This window comes from Plecotus auritus (genome assembly GCF_963455305.1).
Source record: "Plecotus auritus genome assembly, chromosome: 9".
Lineage (NCBI taxonomy): Eukaryota > Metazoa > Chordata > Mammalia > Chiroptera > Vespertilionidae > Plecotus > Plecotus auritus.
In genome coordinates, this window is record NC_137783.1 from 26,489,382 (window position 1) to 26,511,926 (window position 22,545).

General features: G+C 41.7%; 1 protein-coding gene across 1 annotated transcript in view; it reads right to left on the reverse strand.

Moving 5' to 3' along the window:
• HECTD2 (HECT domain E3 ubiquitin protein ligase 2) overlaps positions 1-22,545 on the reverse strand; it is a 65,752-nt gene that overhangs the window by 35,746 nt on the left and 7,461 nt on the right. The window contains exon 2 of the mRNA XM_080687937.1: positions 14,677-14,806. Within this exon, the coding sequence (XP_080544063.1) occupies positions 14,677-14,806 (130 nt within the window). The remainder of the gene's footprint in view (positions 1-14,676; positions 14,807-22,545) is intronic.

Sequence of the window (22,545 nt, forward strand, 5' to 3'; positions counted from 1 at the left end):
ATGATTTGTTGTTTGTTTGTGTTTCTCCTAGTTTTAAAAATATTTTAAATTCTTTATTGTCACATCATTTCTCAATGTTTACAATTCCATGTTCTTTCAAGTGTCATATTTTCTTATTTATTTATTTATTTATTTATTAATAAATCTCTATTGTTCAGATTATTACAGGTGTTCCTCTTTTTTTTCCCCCATAGCTCCCCTCCACCTGATTCCCCACCCCACTCCATGCCCTTACCACCCGCCACTGTCTTCATCCATAGGTATAAGATTTTTGTTCAATCTCTTCCCGCACCCCTCACACCCCCTTCCCCCTGAGAATTGTCAGTTCACTCCCTTTCTATGTCCCTGATTCTATTATATTCAGCAGTCCATTCTGTTCTTCAGATTTTTTATTCACTTGATTTTTAGATTCACTTGGTAGGTATGTATTTGATGTCATTTTGTTGTTCATAATTTTTATCTTTACCTTTTTCTTCTTCTTCCTCCTCTTAAAGAATACCCTTCAGCATTTCATGTAATCCTGGTTTGGTGGTGAACTTCTTTAGCTTTTTCTTGTCTGTGAAGCTCTTTATCTGACCTTCAACTCTGAATGATAGCTTTGCTGTGTAGAGTAATCTCGGTTGTAGGTTCTTGCTGTTCATCACTTTGAATATTTCTTGCCACTCCCTTCAGGCCGGCATAGTTTCTGTTGAGAAATCAGCTGACAGTCGTATGGGTACTCCCTTGTAGGTAATTAACCGTTTTTCTCTTGCTGCTTTCAAGATTCTCTCTTTGTCTTTTGCCCTTGGCATTTTAATTATGATGTGTCTTGGTGTGGTCCTCTTTGGATTCCTCTTGTTTGGGGTTCTCTGCGCTTCCTGGAATTGTAAGTCTATTTCTTTCACCAGGTAGGGAAAGTTTTCTGTCATTATTTCTTCTAATAGGTTTTCAATATTTTGCTCTCTCTCTTCTTCTGGCACCCCAAAAATTTGGATGTTGGTACGCTTAAAGTTGTCCCAGAGGCTCCTTACACTATCTTCATACTTTTGGATTCGTTTTTCTTTTTGTTTTTATGGTTGGGTGTTTTTTGTTTCCTCATATTTCAGATCTTTGGTTGATTCTTGGGGTCCTTTGATCTACAGTTGAATTTCTGCATATTCTTTATTTCAGACAGTGTATGCTTAATTTCTGACTGGTCCTTTTCCATTTTTTTGGCATTCTCATTAAGGTCCTTGAAGGTCTCACTAAGCTCCTCGGAGGTCTCATCAAGTTTCTCGGCGGTTTTTAGAAGATTCTTGAGTAACCTTATAAATGTGGTTCTGAACTCTATGTCGTCCATTAGTTTGCTTTCCTCCATTTCTCTCATTCGTGACATGTTTCTTTGTCTCCGCATTTTGTTGCTTCCTTGTGTTGATGGAGTGGCTTTGTGTGGTAGGTGACCTATAGGGGCCAGTAGCTCAGCCTCCCCAATCACCTGAGGTGGACGCTCTTGGTACACCCCTTTGTGGGCTGAGTGCAAAGTCTTAGTGTAGTTAAGCCTTGATTGCTGTTGGTACACTGGGAGGAATTGACCTCCAGGCCAATTGGCTGTGAGGACCCGCTGTGTCTATAATGGAAGAACTGCTGCGCTGGAGACACGCTTATGGTGCAGGACTTGTTTCAGTGGGGCTTTGGTGCTCACTGAGTCTGCCTCTTGAATGTGTCACTTATGGATGTGAGGAGTTGAAATCTGGTGTCTCACCCTGACCACTAGGTACACTGGCTTCTGGATCTCCAATGGGGTGCAGATCAGCTACTGTCTGAGGCCACCCAGCAGGAGCTACAGCGAGAACTACAGTTTTTCTCCTCTTTGCTTGGGGTTTGGAGGTTTTGGAGCTGTCTGACTTGGGCTGCAAGTTTGCTATGTTAAGCTGCGATAGGGCAGGCCATTCATATGCTAAAGCCACTGCTTGGAGCTTGGGTGGGTTTGTAGGTTGTGCAGGGTGGGGTCTCAGGACGTCACTAAGCTAGGGCATGGCAAACAGCGATGGCTTCCAGTAAGCCGGCTCTGTGTCTCCTACCATGTCCCCATGTCCCGTGCCCCAGCGCAGTAAACAATTATTCCTGTGTGCAGCCCTGCAAGCAAGCCACCCTCACTTTCTGACCCGATGGTAGACAGTCCAGCTTCTCCCCGTAGTAGTTTGGGTCCCCCGCATCTCCCCAGAAACTGGAGTTCAGAGTAATCAGGAGCTAGTCTCCCTTCGGGTTGAAAAAAGCAGCGCTCCCAGTCGCCCGCCGCCAGCCCGATACGCGCGCCTCTGTACCTCAGCTTTTCAGCACTTGTGCACGTCTCAATGCTCTTTTCTCTTTCCTTCTAGTTGTAGAACTTCCACTCAGCCAGCTTTCCCATGGTTCTGGGTGATAGACGTTTTGTCTTTTAGTTGTAGTTTTGAAATTGTTGTGTGAGGCAGCAATTTAGGTGTTTACCTATGCTGCCACCTTGGATCCTTTCAAGTGTCATATTTTATTAATGAATTTCAGCTCATCTTGAAATAGGGTTTTATCTATTTTTGTGGATATTGTTTCTGATGGGCTCTCATTGTTCAAGTGGCTGCTATTCTGTTTCTTATTCTTATTTAGCACAATAAAATCTTGTAATAAAAAATTATATAATTTTCCCTGGCTGGTGTGGCTTAGGTTGGTTGGGCATCACCCCTTGTACCAGGAGGTTGCTGTTTCAATTCCCAGTCAAAGGCGCATTCCTGGGTTGTGGGCTCGATCCCTGGTAGGGGGCATGCAGGAGGCAGCTGATCAATGTTTCTCTCTCCCTCTCCCTTCTTCTCTCTCTAAAAAATCAATGAACTATTCTTTAAAAAAAAAATCTGGAATTTGATTTTGCTCATTTTCTGTTGCCAATATATATTTTTTAAAACGTGTTTATTGATTTCAGAGAGAGGAAGGGAGAGGGAGGGGTGTAGAAACATCAATGGTGGAGAGAATCATTGACCTGCTGCCTCCTGCATGCCCCCTACTGGGGATCGAGACTGCAACCCGGGTATGAGACCTGACAGGGAATCAAACCATGACCTCCTGGTTCATGGGTTGATGCTCAACCACTGAGCTATACTGGCTGGGCTGCCAATATTATTTGAAATTAGTTTCTCAAACTTTTAGCAGGAGGTGTAGCCCCCTTTGTTTTGTTTTTATGTGGAACTCAAATATATGGCAGCTTGCTTTCTGGGATTTCCAGGCCCTGTTTCCCTCCTCCACTTTTAATTTAGGGACCCTTATTCCTTAATCCCTATCGTTCCAGTGCTGCTCAAATCAATCAATCAGTATGGGGCCCGGGGCTGGAAGGGGCTCTAATAGTCAGTTTTGAGAACTCACAGGGATGACATGCTCCCTTCAGATTTAGCATGAGCTCTCTGCATTCATCTCCTCTTGGCAGAACCTCCCAATTTCAGCCTTTGTTCTCACTGGCCTCCTGAGCTCTCCAATGGATACCTGTTACTTATTTTGCAGCTTTCCTGTTCTCAGGCCCATCAAACAGCCCAGATGCTTCCTCTGCTTACACCTGCCGGGATGCTAACCCTGGAGATCTATCGTATGCTTTTGGTGATTTGCTCTGCTTATCCTTTTAGACCATTATTATGTAACTAGAGGCCCGATGGACAAAATTCATGCAAGAGTAGGCCTTCCTTTTCCTGGCTGCTGGCACTGGCTTCCCTCTGGCACCTGGGACCCGGGCTTCCCTTGCAGCCCTGGCTTCATCTGGAAGGATGTTTGGTCTAATTAGCATATTACGCTTTTATTATTATAGATTATTATAGATTATTGATATGTTAGGGCTTAAATCTGTCATTTTATTTTTTGTTTTTTATTTTCCTGCCTTCCTGTGGGTTATGTGAATACTTATCAGAATTCCATTTTGATTTATCTGCACCAGATATCCAGATATTATATACACACTAGAAGCCTGGTGCATGGATTTGTGCACGGGTCGGGGGGATTGGGCCAAAACCGGCTCTCCGACATTCCCGAGGGGGTCCTGGATTGCGAGAGGACAGTTCTTTGGGTGACACCTGGGACTTGGGCTCCCTCCTCTCTAGTTCCGGGTGGGTCACCCGAGAACCGCAGCTGCCAAGTCACCATAGCTTGGCAGCTCCTGCACTGAGCGTCTGCCCCCTGGTGGTCAGTGTGCATTATAGCTACCAGTCAGACGGTCGAATGGTCAGACAGTTGCTTAAGCTTTTATATATGTGTGTGTGTGTGTGTATAGATAGATAGATAGATAGATAGATAGATAGATAGATATAGATAGATAACTTATCAGTCTACTGGTGTTATCATTTCACTGGTTGAAATCATACCTCCTTTTACATACCTCCTTTACAGTGCTATGTTTGTTTCCACTGTTAACCATAACTTAGAAAACATGAAAGGAAAAGGAATGTCTGTTGTATTTACCTATTTTTTGTTTATCTTATTCTTTCTTGATGTTTCAAGGTTCCTACTTTTGTTTCCATTTTGCTTAGAGAACCTCTTAATAAATTGGTATAGGATAGGTCTACTGGCAACAGATTCTTAGTTTTCTTTCATTTGAGAATATCTTGATTTTCTCTCCAGCCAGGTATAGGATTCTTCTGGGTTTGCCGTTCTTTCAGCCACTTCCTTCTGGCCTCTATGGTTACTGTGAGAAATCTGCTATTATCTAAATGGGTTTCCCCTATCTAGGTAAGTTGTCATGTTTCTCTGGCTGCTTCTCAACATTTTTTTTTGTCTTTACTTTTCAGAGATTTAATTATATGTCCTAATGTGGATTTTGTTGGGTTTATCCTGTGCACGGTTTGCTCAGCTTCTTGAACCTCTAGGTTTATGTCTCTTGGATAAATGTAGGAAGCCTTCAGTCATGTCTTTGAGTACTTTTCAGCCTACGCTCTTTTTTCTCTCCTTCCAAGACTCCAATGACAAGGATGTAACATCTTTTGTTATAGTCCCACAGGTCTCTTGAGCAATTCATTTTTTTTCTTTCCAGTCTATTTTCTCTCTGTTGTTTAGACTGGGTAATTTCCATTGCTCTATATTCCAGCTCATTAATTCCTGTTCTTTCATTGTGCTGTTGAGCCCATCTTCTTTTTTTAAAAGGGTCTCACCCAGTTGTTTTTTTTTTAATGTATTTTATTGCCTTTTTACAGAGAGGAAGGGAGAGGGAGAGAGAGTTAGAAACATCGATGAGAGAGAAACATCAATCAGCTGCCTCCTGCACACTGGGGATGTGCCCGCAAGCAAGGTACATGCCCTAGACCGGAATCGAACCTGGGACCTTTCAGTCCGCAAGGGGACGCTCTATCCATTGAGCCAAACCAGTCAGGGCGAGCCCATCTTCTAAGCATTTTACATTGGTTATTATATTTTCTCAAGTATTAATATTTCCAAGCCAATAGAATAGATTAGTATCTTATAGACTCTAAATTCTACAATAAGGAAATGTGCATATCTAGAATTTAATTCTCCTCTAATATAATCAGGATATATTTTCAAGTAAGCAAACAGCCGTATCACTTATCGCAGCGCTAACATAGCTCTGCTGTCTTTCTGCCTCTCTTATCCACTCTCCCAAATAAGCACCTATCCTTGGGGGTCTGCCACTGACTTCCACAGACTACGATACATTTCATTAGTGTTAAGGTCTATAATAAAGTAAATTTCATATTAGAAGGTAGTACAGAGATGTCAGTTTCTTATACTCAACAGTAATGGTTTGTAAACTTACTGTGTAACAGAATCACCTGGAGAGCCTGTTAAAACACAGAATATGAGGTCCTCCCCCAAAGTGTGTGATTGAGTAGCTCTGGTTGGGGCATTACTAACATGTTCCCAGATGCTGCTGATGCTGCTGGTCTGAGGGTCACACTGAGAAACACTGCTCATCAGCTTTAGGAGAGCAGTGATGCTGACAATATAAAACACATGACTAAATTTATTTCATTCAGGTCTATAATTGGTTTTTATATTCTTTATTACATACTAGAGGCCCGGTGCACGAAATTTGTGCATGGGGGAGGGGGGTGTCCCTCAGCCCAGCCTGCACCCTCTCCAATCTGGGACCCCTCGAGGGATGTCCGACTGCCCATTTAAGCCTGATCCTGGTGGGATCAGGCCTAAATGGGCAGTCGGACATCCCTCTCACAATCCAGGACTGCTGGCTCCCAACTGCTCGCCTGCCTGCCTTCCTGATTGCCCCTAACCGCTTCTGCCTGCCAGCCTGATCACCCACTAACCACTTTCCCGCCAGCCTGATTGATGCCTAACTGCTCCCCTGCAAGCCTGTTTGCCCCTAACTACCCTCCCCTGCAGGCCTGGTCTCCCCCCAACTGCTCTCCCCTGCAGGCCTGGGTCCCTCCCAACTGCCTTTTCCCTGCAGGCCTGGTCGCCCCCAACTTCCCTCCTCTGCTGGCTTGGTCACCCCTAACTGCCCTCCCCTGCAGGCTTGATCACCCCCAACTGCCCTCCCTTGCAGGCCTGGTCCCTCCCAACTGCCCTCCCCTGCTGGCCTGATCACCCACAACTGCCCTCCATTGCAGGCCTGGTCCCTCCCAACTGCCCTCCCTTGCTGGCCATCTTGTGTCCACATGGGGGCAGGATCTCTGACCACATGGGGGCAGCCATCTTGTGTGTTGGAGTGATGGTCAATCTGCATATTACTCTTTTATTAGATAGGATAGAGGCCTGGTGCACGGGTGGGGGCCAGCTGGTTTGCCCTGAAGGGTGTCTGGGATCAGGGTGGAGGTTCCCTTGGGGTGTAGGGCGGCCTGTGCGAGGGGCCTGTGGTGGTTTGCAGGCCGGCCACGCCCCCTGGCGACCCAAGCGGAGGCCCTGGTATCTGGGGTTTATTTATCTTCTACAATTGAAACTCCGAGGCGGCAGCCATTTCTGTTGGGATTTATGTATCTTCTATCATTGAAACTTTGTAGCCTTGAGAGGAGGCCTAGGCCAGCAAGGGCAGGCGGAAAGCTTGGCTTCCTCCATCACCGGGGGCAACCCTAGCCTCCTGCTCTTTCCAGCTCCGTGGCTGCCGCCATTTCTGTTTGGGTTTATGTATCTTCTTTCATTGAAACTTTGTAGCCTTGAGTGGAGGCCTAGGCCGGCAAGAGCAGGCGGAAAGCTTGGCTTCCTCCATTGCCGGGGAAACCCAAGCCTCCCTCCTGCTCTCTGTGGCCGTAGCCATCTTGGTTGTGTTTATTTGCATATTCGCTCCTGATTGGCTTGTGGGCGTGGCTTGTGGGCATGGCTTGTGGATGTAGCGGAGTGATGGTTAATTTGCATATTACTCTTGTATTAGATAGGATGGAAATACCCAACTTCTATTAATTTGTACTTTAAGTACAAATTGGACAGAAGCTCAGTTTAGTAGCAAGTAAAATTAGGTTATCTCAACAAATGATTTCTTACTATGTTCAGAAATCTTTCCTAATGGGAAAGAAATAGATGATACATAGTCTCCTCTCTCCAGCACCAACCAGTATTGTTACTATTACCTTTTGAGGTTCCTCTACAGTTTCTCTTCCTCTTCACCAGATAGCCTCCTTTCCTGTCCCTTCCCACACACACCTTTCCCAACCTGGCTGTAAATACCCACTATTAGATACAAACAGACTCTGATTTAAAAAATAAATTAACTTATTCACTCACAGAGCATATATGAACATTTCTATACCCAGTCATTTTTATTAAGACCATGCTGAGGTGGAAGAGTGCAATTTAATTAGGAAGAGAACTGGATTTTGGCAAAGCCAAGAGGCGAGATTCTTATGTAGGAGAACTAGTAATGCCAAGGCCAAGAGAATTACAGGATGAGGTCTGAACCAGAGGCCCAGTTGGGATTTATTTTTAGCTCCAAAGGTAATGTGGACTGAAGAGTAATGTGAAATGTTAGCGTACTATGTTAATGGAACTTGCGTCAGAAATAAAAGCAGAATCCTTTGCTCACATTAGTGAATGAGAGCCAAACTACAGGATGTGACATTCAGCTATTAAAAAGGAGGTATAAAAGCTTGCAGCTGCTCTCATGTTCCCGAATATCAAGGCATTGTTTCCAGAGACAGGCTTTCAGCTTGTTCTCCCAGATGGTTATTATAGTCTAATTCAAGAGAGAAAATCAATAACTGTGGTGATAAGATTAATTAAATCTCAAACTGATATTATAAATAGAACAGGCAAATCTTTGTTCTATCAGATGGAGCTTTTTCTGCAGTGCAGAATACTGTAATACACTGAAAAAGGCAAAAATACATTTATCAGTGAAAACCTGTCATTTAGGTTTCATTCAGCCAATACTTGGGAACGCTCTGTGCTAAAAGGATAAGCAGTAATCATTTCCCCTTTCTTTTAATAGTGTTGCCAATTTTAGTTGGTTGCTTAGAAACATTCAGTAAAACACTTGAAGCCAGTACAAGAAGAGTCAAAGTTATGGTGGAGGCTGGCAGTATATTTTTAAAAATCTAAAGATCGTAATACAACTATGTAGAAGGGTGTGAGATTATCAGGCACATTTTGCCAGCTCAGTGTTTTCAAGGTGCTGTAATAGGCTGACTCTCATTGAAAACTAGTAACATGTAGCTTTCCGTAACTGTAGCCACCAAAATGAAGACAGACATTTGAAGTTGGGCCCCATGATTAAGAGATGGAAGATTGTTCCTGGCCAGCCAGACAGATGGCAACAGCATCTTCCAAGGGAAACAGGAGTCTCTGTGTAGGTTGGGTGTTTGGTAGGAGGAACCTGGGCCTTGGGGTTCCTTATCCCCCTACTGCTGGAAGGGAAAGGCTGATAGAAAAGGTTTGCTGCTGGTGACACACTGCTGCAAAGTGCTATACCCTAAGTTTCTTTTCAAATAATTTGTAATTAATAATAAGAATGGAAAAAGCACCAGTAGGGACTAGGTCCTACTACTAGACAGTTACTAACTTTCATAACATCCACAAGCCATTGAAACTGCTTAGGCCTCAGTTTTGACATTTTGAAAGAGATGACCTAAATCAGTCATTCCCAAAGTTCTGGAGACCTCAGGGAAGTGGGGCTGCATGGATGTGTTCACTCAGAGCGGTTCAGCCCCATTACACTCCCTTTCCCCACAACATAGCTGCTCACATTTACTAAATTCCATAAGGCATGGAACCCAACACTTTCAAATGCTGTTTTTCATGTATCTTTACACCTTATGAGGTAGCTCCTTAATATCCTATTTTACAGATGGGAAAACCAGCACAGAGAGGTTACATAACTTTTCCAGGATCATACAGCTGGTAAGTTACAGCAGAGCCAGGATTCAGACCCACCCTGTTAAGTTACAAAACCCATGTTATTCCTACTATCAAGTAATGTGAAACCTTCCACCATGTCTAAAAACAAGTAGCAAAACTGAACCCTACCTTTACATGGAAGTAGGCGCTAGTGAATTATGAAATGTCAAACAAAACAAAACTTAACAGAAAAAAAAAATCAGTATGTTGAAAAATTAATCCTCTAAATTATAAAACTTGGGTGTAGAAGGTATTTTATAACTCTTATCGCCCCATTTCCGCTTTCTGTAAATGAAGGCTCACGAGAATTAAGTTTGTCTCAGATCACAGTGCCAGTTACTGGAAGTAGGTACTGGTTTGGCTTTTGACTACTTAGTAGTGGCAGGGAACTGAAACCGGGAGAGACCAGAGTGGATTACTCATCACAGTTGATGTTTATATCACTCTATAGCATGGCTTTTCTGAACATTTGGAAAGAAATAAAATTGAGGTGGGAGAGAGAAAGGAAGGAAGAGGGGGATAAGACTCTGACTCACAGGATGTTAGCCATCAGAGCCAAATAAAACGGTACATTCACTGGTTTGGGGAGATGTAATTTTTACTAAGCTAAATGATGTGTTTGTAAAACCACAACAAAAGCATAGGTGAAATGTTCTTGTATGGGTCTAGTTATGAAAATATCCAAAGTCCTCTTCATAGAAGGTTATCTCTGATGGAATAGATGCCTTACTCTGGCATAACTTAAGAGAATTTATTATAGCCTTAGATGGGTTTGACATTCCAACAGGGCAAAATGACCAGAAACCCAGAAAAAGTGCCTCCCATATACTTCCTCACTGAGTAAGTCATTTACAGTACTGAGTAAAGACTCCATGTACCAGGGAATCTGGATCCTGGAGATACACAGGTGAATTCAACACTCAAGTAAATGTAAATGCATTTACTTTCGGACCCAACAATCCAACTTCTAGGAATATCTTATAGATACAACTATATGTGAACAAAATGACATGTATAGAGTCATTCATTGTGGCATTGTTTACAATAGCAAAAGAATGAACACAACTAATTTCTTTTAATAAGATCTTATTAAATAAGTATTAGTATGTCCAGTACAATGCAATATGGTTGTAAAAAAGAATAAGGAAGCTCCTTATGTCCTGATATGGAAAGATATCCAGGATACAATAACTAAAAAAAAAACCAAGGTGCTGGACAATGTGTATGTAGTTATTGTTTCATTAAGAAAAAGTGGAAAATGAGAGTGTATATTTACATGCTTTCATTTTTATAAAAAACACAGGAAAGAATACAAAAGACAGCAGGGAAGAGGATGAAAGTGAGACATCTGAAACACCTATTTTTATGATTTTGATTTTTTGAAACACATAAATGTGTTACTTATACAAAATAATTAACTTTAATATAAAAAAAATAAAAAGGATGGCCCTTTCCCTCTCCAAAAGAAAAGCTTAGGGCACTTACAGACCAGTAAAGAGACAGACAAGTAAATAACTAAATGCAGCAAGGTATTCTGAGTTCTTAACACCTCTCCCAGGGCCTGATATAGCAAAGCCATGTGCAAGGTACTCACTCTGACCTAGGGAAAGATCTAAGAGATTTAATCCAAAATCCATTCATTCTCCAGGGAAACCTGGAGGTGGGGTCATGTGAGGTCTTGGACAGGAATCTGAAAGCAACTACTGTATTGCAAGTCCCTTTCTCTCCCCAGATGGCAAGTCCTGTGCAGGGTTTCTGCTAACAGCTTGTTTCCCCACCTGCCTCTCAAGTTGCTCTTGGAGAAACTGTGAAACTTTGTGGTACTTCACCTGCGAAGGCCCCCATACACAGATCCGATCACTGTTTGAGCCAAAGACCACTCTGTCCTCCCTTGGCTATTGCAGTGTGGCAAAGGTCACGAGATGCCTTTCTCCAGAGTGTGTGAACTGTACTTCATGTCACGCAGGGCTCTTTTCGAGTCAACTCAGGAGACAGACTGAGTGGGGAGAGGAGCCGGGCCCCTGACATGGATGTCAGAGTTCATGTCTACTCTTTACGGAATGACCCAGGAGTGCAAAGGTATTTTTAAAGGTTTGGGGAGAAATGGATTCATTTCTTTTAAAGATGTTCTGTGCTGTTTAAATAAGTTTTAAATAAGTCTGAAAGTGGCATAACCACTTTAGAAAGGAGGATTCAAAAGAGTAAGAGAGAAGTTAGTCCTACCCCCCTCCCCCATTACTTCTCATGTATATTGTTTCTCTAAAGATGTATCATCCCGGCAGCTGTTATAGTAGGTAAAACTCCCACACTTGCTGATCTTGAAAAGGACAGCCAACTCCACAGGCATACCACGTCATGTAGTCTACAGGAGGAAAGGCATCCCTCAGCTGCTAGGCGAGCCCACGCTGGGCTTTTGCAGCTTCTCTCATCCCACTTGAAGACCAGACGGGGCGACAAGCTGTTAGAAAATACCCGGCACAGGTCTTGCTATCAGAGAAGAGGGAAGAAAGCTGTACCAACTGCCAGGAATGATGCATCGTTGAGAGAAAGTTATTGGTAAGTAAGAGAGGCTTCCCAAAAGATCAAGGAATTATAAACATGTTTACATTTGGAAGACTTAGTCTAATTCCCCTTCCATAAAAGAATTCTTTCTGCAGTAGCCCTGACATACCAACTCCATGCCTCACCTGAATTCAGGTGGCATCCAGACAGAACAGCTAGGAGAAATCAGCACTAGGAGCTCCAAGAAGGTAAAGAAAGTCTGCTAAGAGGTCTATTCCTCTAGACTGGCATGTACAAATACTCTAGTTTCAGTTGGGGCTGAGTCAAGACTCCACAAGACTGTGCAGATGAGAGGGGAGAGGGAAGCCCACACGTGGTGGGAGCTCAAGTAAGTGGACATATTCAGAGTTAATACTTCCACCCAAGGAGGCGGCAGGCAGCGTGTGGGCATACATGTTAGCAAGTTGTGTTCAGAGACCAAGATACTATTACAGACAGAACAGATTATAGGAATCAGTGTGGAATCAGGGGCTAGGAAATCTGAACCAACAGTCCACACAAAGAAGGTTATGAGATAATGTAAATACTACCCTGAAAGAGTGTAGAATAGGTTCAGTACCAACTTGAAGTGTCAATAAAAAACCTGTGCAGAAGTAACCGACACCACATGCAGTTTATGGATACAGTCAATTTACCGGAAACTATGTCCTTAATCATTTCTAGGTTTGTTTTGTTCTGTTCGGGTGTGAGGGACATTTAAACTTTTGCAGATTTGTTTTGTCTTGTTACAGAGAAAGGGGTACTTAAAATTATGCAAGTGACATACATTTTCTGTGATAAAACAATATAGAGTTGTACATAGAAATAGAACATATTAATAATATGCACCCAATCCCACTTTTTCTGAGAAAGCGACTAATGGAATGGTTTCTGTTACCTCTTTATATGCTCAAAAATCTTGAAAAAATTGGAGTCATATTCCACCTGTTAATGTATAACTTGCATTTTTCATTTTACAATGTACTGAAGGCATTTCTCCTTGATACTTTATATACATACCACATTTTTCTTGATAGAAGCATAGTGTTTACAATATGGATTACCATAATTTAGTTAGCCCATTCACTTAGATTACTTTAAATATAACTATTATAAATAATTACATTCTTTCCATGTTACGCTATGTTACGCTATTTCCTTAAAATAAATTCCTAGAAATGGAATTACTGAGTCAGTGAGTATATGAACATTTAAACAATTGAGTATAGGTCAATAATTTGCCTTCCAGAAAGGTTTTTATCCATTTTCAAGCCCTCCACTCATAAAAGTGCCAATTTTCATGCTCTTCAGACAGTAATACAGATATAAATCCTTTCATTCTCTGCAAATGAGATAGGAGAAATCAGCACTAGGAGCTCCAAGAAGGTAAAGAAAGTCTGCTAAGAGGTCTATTCCTCTAGACTGGCATGTACAAATACTGTCATGTACAGTTTAAATACTTTAAACAGCACAGTTGGGAACTGTGAATCCTTGTTTTAATTTGTACTTCTTTAAATACTGGTGAGACTGAGCATCCTTGCACATGTGTATGAATTGTCCGTATTTCCTGCTTTGATTAGTCTGTTCCTACCTTTTGCCTTTTTTTCTAATGGAATGCTCATTTTATAGATATATTCATGATCTTTATGAGTCAAGGATATGTTTTTCACTGACTAAGATGCTTGAACTTAAACTATGACTTAAAAAAATATATGTATTTTAACTGATTTCAGAGAGGAAGAGGGTAAGAGTGATAGAAATATCAGTGATGAGAGAGAATTGTTGATCAGCTGCCTCCTGCACGCCCCTTATTGGGGATCGAGCCCAAAACCCAGGCATGTGCCCTGACTGGGAATTGAACTGTGACCTCGTGAGTCATAGGTAGACGCTTAACCACTGAGCAACACTGGCCGGGCTAACTTTATGACTTTTAAAATTCCTATAGAAGTTTTAAATTTTCTTACATTTTCAAACTTACCATTTTTTTGTTTTTGTTTTATGGCTGTTGGCATTGTTGTCATCCCAAGAATTTTATTATAAAAACAATTTCCTGTGTTCTAGTATATATGTATTTTTTTTAATCTAAAGTTATTTTTTTCAACAGCTTAACCCATTGACCTAATTTCATTTTCAAAATAATTCAATACAGTTTGTGCTCAACATTCTTTATGGTCTATTTCCATCTGGTTGGCTATCTTGGTGATTGTGTTATCAGTAGCAAAGCTCTATAATATATGGTTCGATGGATGGTTGAGCTCCCCCCTCATTTTTTCTTGCATCCTCCCAGTTATTTATTCTGATAGATCAAATTGAGCATAATTTTCCTAAGTTTCCCCCAAGAAAACTATTGAAAAATTTACTAAACATAGAGAGCACATTGGGTGTACCTGACATTGCTGTAATATTTATGTTAAATTTTTCCTTTCACACCACCTTTTAGTCTTTTGGTAAAGTTTTATAGTTTTCCTCATATAGGTTCTGCTCACTTTCTTTTAGGTTTATTTCTAAGTATTCAATATAATTTCCGTCAAGTCTTCTAATTGGTTACTGCTCAAATAAAGGAAATCTATTGCGTTTTTATATATTTGCATTGTGTCTGGCTCCCTTATCAAACTTTCTTATTATTCATAAGCTTTGTATTTCACTCCCTTATTCTATATAACAACCACTCAAAAATAATGACTTTTGCTCCTTTCTGTAAATATTTACACAGTTTATATCTTTTTCTCATTGTATTAACTAACTAGACCTATCAGAACAATGCTGAGTAATTAAAAACTATTCTTTCAATAGTTTAAAAGTATACTGTCAGCCAGGATATTCAGATTATGTATACTATGAATAATTATAATTACAAAATTTATTTATTTATTTTACCGTTCTTGATGTTAGGGAAAGCAGGGTGTGTGGGTGAACTTCTGTTTTCAGCGGCTTCTTGCTTCTGGCTGACAGTTGAAACAGAACTGCTGAAAGTCGAAATTTGGCCTTTGGATCCTCTGTCCAAACCCTAAAAACCAAAAAGGTAACATTGTAGCAAAATTCCTACTAGCTATATTTATTTAATTACAGAAATCTAAAACATTTATAATAGAGATTTTAATCTGATGATAGAGGATAGATAGACAAAACATGTATATAACATTGACTTACCTTTTCTGGGACCAAATTGTTTTAGGTATAAAATGAAAATAGTCATATCATCTAACTGCTTATAAATTAATAAAGTTTAGAAATAGGGATAATAATAGTACTTTGCTCACAGGGTTATTGTGGAGATAAACTGAGATAAGTATAAAATAATTAGCACAAAGTACACACTGCATTCATGTTAACTGCTATTTTAACTTTGTATTTAGGTAACATAGTTTTTCTGACCTCCACAAATATTTGCAGCTAGAGGCCCGGTGCACGAAATTGGTGCACAGCGGGGGGGGGGGGGTGTCCCTCAGCCCAGCCTGCACCCTCTCCAATCTGGGACCCCTCGGTGGGATCGGGCCTAAACGGGCAGTCGGACATCTCTCTCACAATCCAGGACTGCTGGCTCCCAACCGCTCGCCTGCCTGCCTTCCTGATTGCCCCTAACCGCTTCTGTGTGCCAGCCTGATCACTCCCTAACCAGCCAGCCTGATTGATGCCTAACTGCTCCCCTGCCAGCCTGTTTGCCCCTAACTGCCCTCCCCTGCAGGCCTGGTCTGCCCCAACTGCTCTCCCCTGCAGGCCTGGGTCCCTCCCAACTGCCTTTCCCTGCAGGCCTGGTTGCCCCCAACTTCCCTCCCCTGCAGGCTTGATTGCCCCCAACTGCCCTCCCTTGCAGGCCTGGTCCCTCCTAACTGCCCTCCCCTGCTGGCCTGATCACCCACAACTACCCTCCTTTGCAGGCCTGGTCCCTCCCAACTGCCCTCCCTTGCTGGCCATCTTGTGGTGGCCATCTTGTGTCCACATGGGGTCCAGGATCTTTGACCACATGGGGGCAGCCATCTTGTGTGTTAGAGTGATGGTCAATCTGCATATTACTCTTTTATTAGATAGGATAGAGGCCTGGTGCACAGGTGGGGGCCAGCTGGTTTGCCCTGAAGGGTGTCTGGGATCAGGGTGGGGGTTCCCTTGGGGCATGGGGAGGCCTGGGCGAGAGGCCTGTGGTGGTTTGCAGGCCGGCCACGCCCCCTGGCGACCCAAGCGGAGGCCCTGGTATCTGGGGTTTATTTATCTTCTACAATTGAAACTTTGTAGCCTGGAGCGGAGCCAAGCCTTCTGCTCAATCCATGGCGGCAGCCATTTTTTGGGGGATTTATGTGTCTTCTATAATTGAAACTTTGTAGCCTTAAGCGGAGGCCTGGGCCCACCAGGGCTGTAGAAGCTTGGCTTCCTCCATCGCCACGGGCAACCCTAGTCTCCTGCTCTTTCCAGCTCTGTGGCTGCCGCCATTTCTGTTTGGATTTATGTATCTTCTATCATTGAAACTTTGTAGCCTTGAGTGGAGGCCTAGGCCGGCAAGGGCAGGCGGAAAGCTTGGCTTCCTCCATTGCCGGGGAAACCCAAGCCTCCCTCCTGCTCTCTGTGGCCGTAGCCATCTTGGTTGGGTTTATTTGCATATTCGCTCCTGATTGGCTGGTGGGCGTGGCTGGTGGGTATAGCGGAGTGATGGTTAATTTGCATATTACTCTTTTATTAGATAGGATAGTTAACATGAATGTGATACTTCACAGGTCGATTCATTGAAGGTTTTCTTGTCCTTTGATGCAATTTTAAAATTTCAGGTAAAAAGATAAACTTAGTAAATAACATTATTTGCATAATCTTGATAAATTGAAGCAATATGCTCAAGTTCACAGAACTAGTATGTTGATTAGGAAAATAAAACCAAAATAAACTATATATTTGAAAAAAAAAATCTTTCCTTGATATAAATATAAGAATACTTAAGTAAGGATTTTTAACTACTAGGCCAAGTTGCTCATTTGTATGTTTTGTTCTATCAGAACATCTTAAATAATAGTGGAAACAAATACCAAATTTGATTCACTGTAGACTTCATTTATACATGCTATTTAACAAAAATAACACATTTGGAAAAATGAGGTCAATGAATGGCCCCTCAGTAATCCCTTTGTTAACTTTGCTATAAATATCTACAATAACTTAATATATCAAGGATGTTTTTTTCATTGATAACTGTCATGGATGTTACCTAAGACTGAGCAGTAATAGGATTTAGAAATCAGTGTAGTTAGAATATAGAATACGAAACAGAGAATGGCCCAGTGAGATGAGACTGGAAAGGTAGGCAGGGACTTTATCCTGAAGCCTTCAGGCTGTGGAATACAGATTTACCCTGGAAGGGGACAGAGAAAAATCAGTGAGAACTTAGAAGCAGGGCATGACATGATCATATCCATACCTTAGAAAAATCACTCTGGCAGCAGTGTAGGGAATAGACTGAAGAGGAGTTAATACAAGAAGCTAGACCAGACCTATTGGAAGAAATGAAGTCTGAACTGAGACAGTAGTAACAGAGAATGAAGAACAACAGCCTGGGCCAAAGCTGGCAAAATGGTAACAGCTAGTTCAGGTCTGAATGTAAAGCATAACGAGAATCAGAGAACCCATCCATACATTTTTTAAAAAAGGAATAAACAAAGTAAGATGCTTTATTTCAGATTTCAGAAGACTAGACATATTTTGACATCTCACCATAAAGAAGGCATTAATTTAAGAATATGTAAAAACTTGGAGAAAATTCTAGACTAGTTTATATTAATACTAGAGGCCCGGTGCACGAGATTCGTGCACTGGTGGGGAGCGGAGGTGTCCCTCAGCCCAGCCTGCACCCTCTTGCAGTCCAGGACCCCTCAGGACATTACTCTCACAGTCCGGGGCTTTTGCAGTCCGAACCCTTCACACCTTACCACCCGCCTGCAGCAGAGGCAGGAGAAGCTCCCGCCACCACAGCTGCACTTGCCAGCCGTGAGCCTGGCTTCTGGCTGAGCAGCGCTCCCCCTGTGGGAGCACAGTGACCACCAGGGGGCACCTCCTGCATTGAATGTCTGCCCCCTGGTGGTCAGTGTGCGTCATAGCGACCGGTCATTCCGCCGTTTGTTCAATTTGCATATTAGGCTTTTATTATATAGGATGATTTATAAATGACAAGAAAAGGAACTAATGCTCACTAGGCAAAAGCATGCTTCTCACACCAAAATAATGATATATTTCTAATTGATAGGGTCATCATTATGCTGCTGTATAGCAACTGTTATGCAAAACTATAATACAAGGTCAGAACCATGGCAAATATGGGGATGTATAATCTGAGCTGACAAAGATTAAGAATGAATGGCCAAAGAGATAAGATATCTAAGAAGGCATGGTATTAAAAACTAGGAAAGGATAAAGTTTCAAGAAAAAAAGTGGTCAATAGTGTCACAAGATGAAGAGTGGTTAGGTCTCAAGAATGAGCAACTATGAAATCATGGGGACAGTCAACAGATTCAGGGGGATGGGGTGGCAGAAACTATTATGAAATGGATGGACAAATGAATGGGAACTTAGAAGATGAAAGCAATGAGCAGGGGTGCTCTGTACAGAAGCTTTATGGAAGGGGAGATAGGCCAGTGGCTGGAAGGTACAAAGGTTTGAGGGAAGAGACACAGCTGCCAAATCCAGTGTTTGCTTCTATGGTCCCCATAGCATCACTGCTGTTCTTCATGCAGGAATGGCCATGGATTGGAGCAGGTAGGCACTCAACTGAAAGGCATCATCTGTAGGCTATACAGTAGGTAGCCTGGCACAAAGGACACTGATACTGCCTGGGATGTCAGTCAGAAGAGTTTTTTCCAAATTTTAGATGGAGGAACATGGAAATAAATGATCAACCAAGAGTGAGAGAACAGCAGAGGCACAGAGAACAGCCAGTTTTTGTTCCTGTTTGCTTTATGGTCCCAATCCACATCATCATTCCATTAAATCTCTTTCTTTTTTTTTTTTCCCCCAAAAGGAGGCATAAATAGCCTGATTTCCTGTTCCTTGTAATAAAATATAATGAACGGCATAGACTGATGAACAAGAACAGATCCAGAGACTGAGAAACGTCGAACAGCACGTCATACCTCAGGAAAGGTAGGGGAGGGTGGGGATAAGGGGGAGAGATCAACCAAGGGACTTGTGTGCATGCATATGAGCCTAATCAATGGACACAGACAACAAGGGGGTGGGGCATAAGTGGGGGGTGGAGGGTTATGGGGGAATAATTTGTGTTTTTGCCTCCCTGACAGAGTTTATATAAAGTTACAAAAAGAAAATAAATAAATAAATAAATAAATAAATTATTTATAAATAAATAAATAAATAAATAAAAAGCTTAAACAACATGAAACAAAATCCTTGGTCCAATAAGTCTCTTGTTTGTAAGATGACTGTCTCTTGATACTTTATACTTGAGATGACATGAAATTAATTATGCACAGTTTCTTAGGTTCATAGTGCATTATAGATTAATAAAAGAAAACCCTCACAATGGCAATTGCTTCATACTAGCTTGCACAAGAGAAATCTTACACATAACCCAAGACTTTCATGAGGAAAAGCAGGGCAGTATGTTGTGCAACGGTAAACTGATTAACTAAAAATTAGAGAATCAAATCAAGAAGTTATTTGGTATTAATATTACATCAAACCTCAGACTAAATTAAACATTAGAGAACATTACAAGTCTTCTAAGAATTGCATCTACCACAATTATTACATCTGGTTTCCTGGGAGTTTGGAAGTGTTATCTGAGTCCCTCAGAAGGAGAGCACTCCAGATGAAGTCCTGGAATGTGGGCAGTCTACAAATAAGGGCTGGATGTGCTGAACAACAGAGAGTAGCAAGATATCCAACCAGCTTTTATAGATTGAAGATAAGTACAAACAAGGAACACAGTGGGGAAAAACACTCTAAGAATTCATTGAGGAAAAAACTGCAAAATATTTAAACCTGGCATAATAAATGACTTTAAGCAAGGGCTGACCATGAGTTTAATAAACAGCAGAAAAATTTCATGTTCATATTTCACAAGTACCTAACATAGACCTGAATGGTCTTTCTGACTACACTAGTATAATCACACAGCGTATAGGTAAGATTATAATATAATTTCAAAAAAATTTAAATACTTAGAGTACCAGTTCTGCCCCTGCTAATACATAATTGAATATTGTCAGCCTTATATAACATTTTATTTTGATACACGAGTTCCTACTTTCAACCTTTACTGAGGAACAGATATCTGAGTTAAATTTTATATTTTTCTATCAGACCCCAATAAGGTTATTCATGGTTTTCCACAATAGCTTTTGTATTGAACACCAAGCTCTATTATATTCAAAATTTTAGTATAATTTACTTTGTTCATCTTCTATCCCCAAAAGCTGCCTTAGAAGATAAAACATTTCTGTTCAAGCCACACTGGCCAGGGCTCTGTTCACATTCTGTAACAATTTGATACAGGAATAATTGCTGGTTCTGTTCCCTAATGAAACTTTTAAGAGTCATAATATCTCATTATATTAGAGTCTCTGAATTAAAATATTTTAAATTGAATTTCTGTGTCTAAAAAATTCATTAATTATAACATTTTAAACTACTAGCTTTGCAAACAAGCTGTAAATGCTTGCATTTTAAATTATATCAAGTGAAAATTAGTGTTGCAGTCTAGCTATTTAGACAGGTCAGACTGGAGGTTTTATTTACTAAAGAGACAAAATGTAACAAATGCATAGGGAGATGGACTGCACTGGCTCAGCTGTCTGCATGCCAGGTGTCAAAGGGGATTTGAGTCACCAGGACATGTTCAATTTCAGAAGAATTTTTAACACCTGGTTGAATAGAAGACATCTGCTTCTGCACTCAGTTTTGCAATATCACGAGTCATGTAGCCTCTAGAAAACTACACTGTCAACTCCTGAGAGAATGAGCAGGAATAAGACAAGACAAATAACCTCTCTGTATCTTTGTAAAAGTAGTTTGACCTCAAGTACTTATAGAAGGACTAGAGGCCTGGTGCACAAAATTCGTGCACTCAGTGGGGTTGTCCCTCAGCCCAGCCTGCGCCCTCTCGCAGTCCGGCAGCCCTTGGACGATGTCCAACTGATGGTGTAGGCCCACTTCCCCCAGAAGCCAGCAGTCGGACATTCTTAGCGCTGTCATGGAGGCGGGAGAGGCTCCTGCCACCGCCACTGCGCTTGCCAGCCTTGAGCCCGGCTTCTGGCTAAGCGGCACTCCCCCTGTGAGATCAGGCTGAAAACAGCTCTCCGACATCCCCCAAGGGGTCCCAGATTGCGAGAGGCCACAGGCCAGGCTGAGGGACCCCACCAGTGCACAACCGGGGCAGGGGGAGAGACACGGGAGGTTGGCCAGGGAGGTTGGCCAGCTGGGTAGGGACTGCAGGAGGGCTCCAGTGCTTGTCCAGCCTGTCTCGCTCAGTCCTGATTGGTCAGACCCCAGCAGCAAGCTAACCTACCAGTTGGAGCGTCTGCCCCCTGGTGGTCAGTGTGCGTCATAGCGAGCGGTTGAGCGGCCTAAGCATATCATTAGCATATTACACTTTGATTGGTTGAATGGCCGACCAGTCGACCAGACACTTAGCATATTAGGCTTTTATTGTATAGGATGTGGAAGGCCACACTTTGAAGACTGCCACAATAGGGATAAAGGGTAATTAGGACTAAGAATTAATCTAAGAAATCTTGGGAAGAAGATATGCTTTAAATATGCACTGTGTAATGTAGCCATTTGCCACATGTGACTGTTGAGCACTTGAAATGTGCTAGTGCAAAGTGAGATAACTAGTAAGTGTAAAATACACAAGTGTTCAAGCCTCTAGTGTAGTTTTCTAGAGGCTACATGACTCGTGATATTGCAAAACTGAGTATAAAAAGAGGTAAAATACGTCACTATGCATCTATAATGATTAAGTGTTGAAATGGTAAATTTCTGGATATGTTGGATTAAAAAATACATTATTAAAATCATTTTACCTCTTTATTGTTATTCCTTTTAATGTGGTTATTAGAAAATTTTTTATTAAATTTTTTTGTTTTTCTTAAATTGATTTTTAGAGAGGATGGGGGAGAGAGAGAAACATTGATGTGAAAAACATTAATTAGTTGACTCCCATACGTGCCCCTCCCAAGATCAAACCCCAAAACCTAGGTATGTGCCCTGACCAGGAATCAAACCCATGTCCCTTTAGTGCATGGGACCATGCTCCAAACACTGAGCCACATCAGCCAGGGCTGGCTATTAGAAAATTCTAAAATACACTTGTGGTTCACATCACTGTAACTGGACAGAGCTGATCTAGATAGATTTTCCTAAACTAGATCCAACCCAACATATACCCTTAGGAAAAAAGAACAGAATTAATATTCTGACTCACAATTTCCTGCATTATTTTGGAAGAAGGGATTCACTGGAAAGGTAACAAATTTAAATATGGTATAAAATACTTTATGGACAAAGAATAAAAGATGTCTGAATGAAAAAGAACTGAGTTTCCCGCTTTGGTAATTTCTGATATGTACATAGAGACAACGGCAATCTGAACACTTTTGGCCACACCTCAGTGAAATTTAGTTTTCAAATCAAAAGATGAATATTTTAGCAATAAGTTACTTGCTTCCATCCCAATGAGTCCAGGGACTATCTGGGATGCACGGAAAAACTACTTTACAAAAGAGTAGGCCCTGGCCCAGTAGCTCAGTTGGTTAG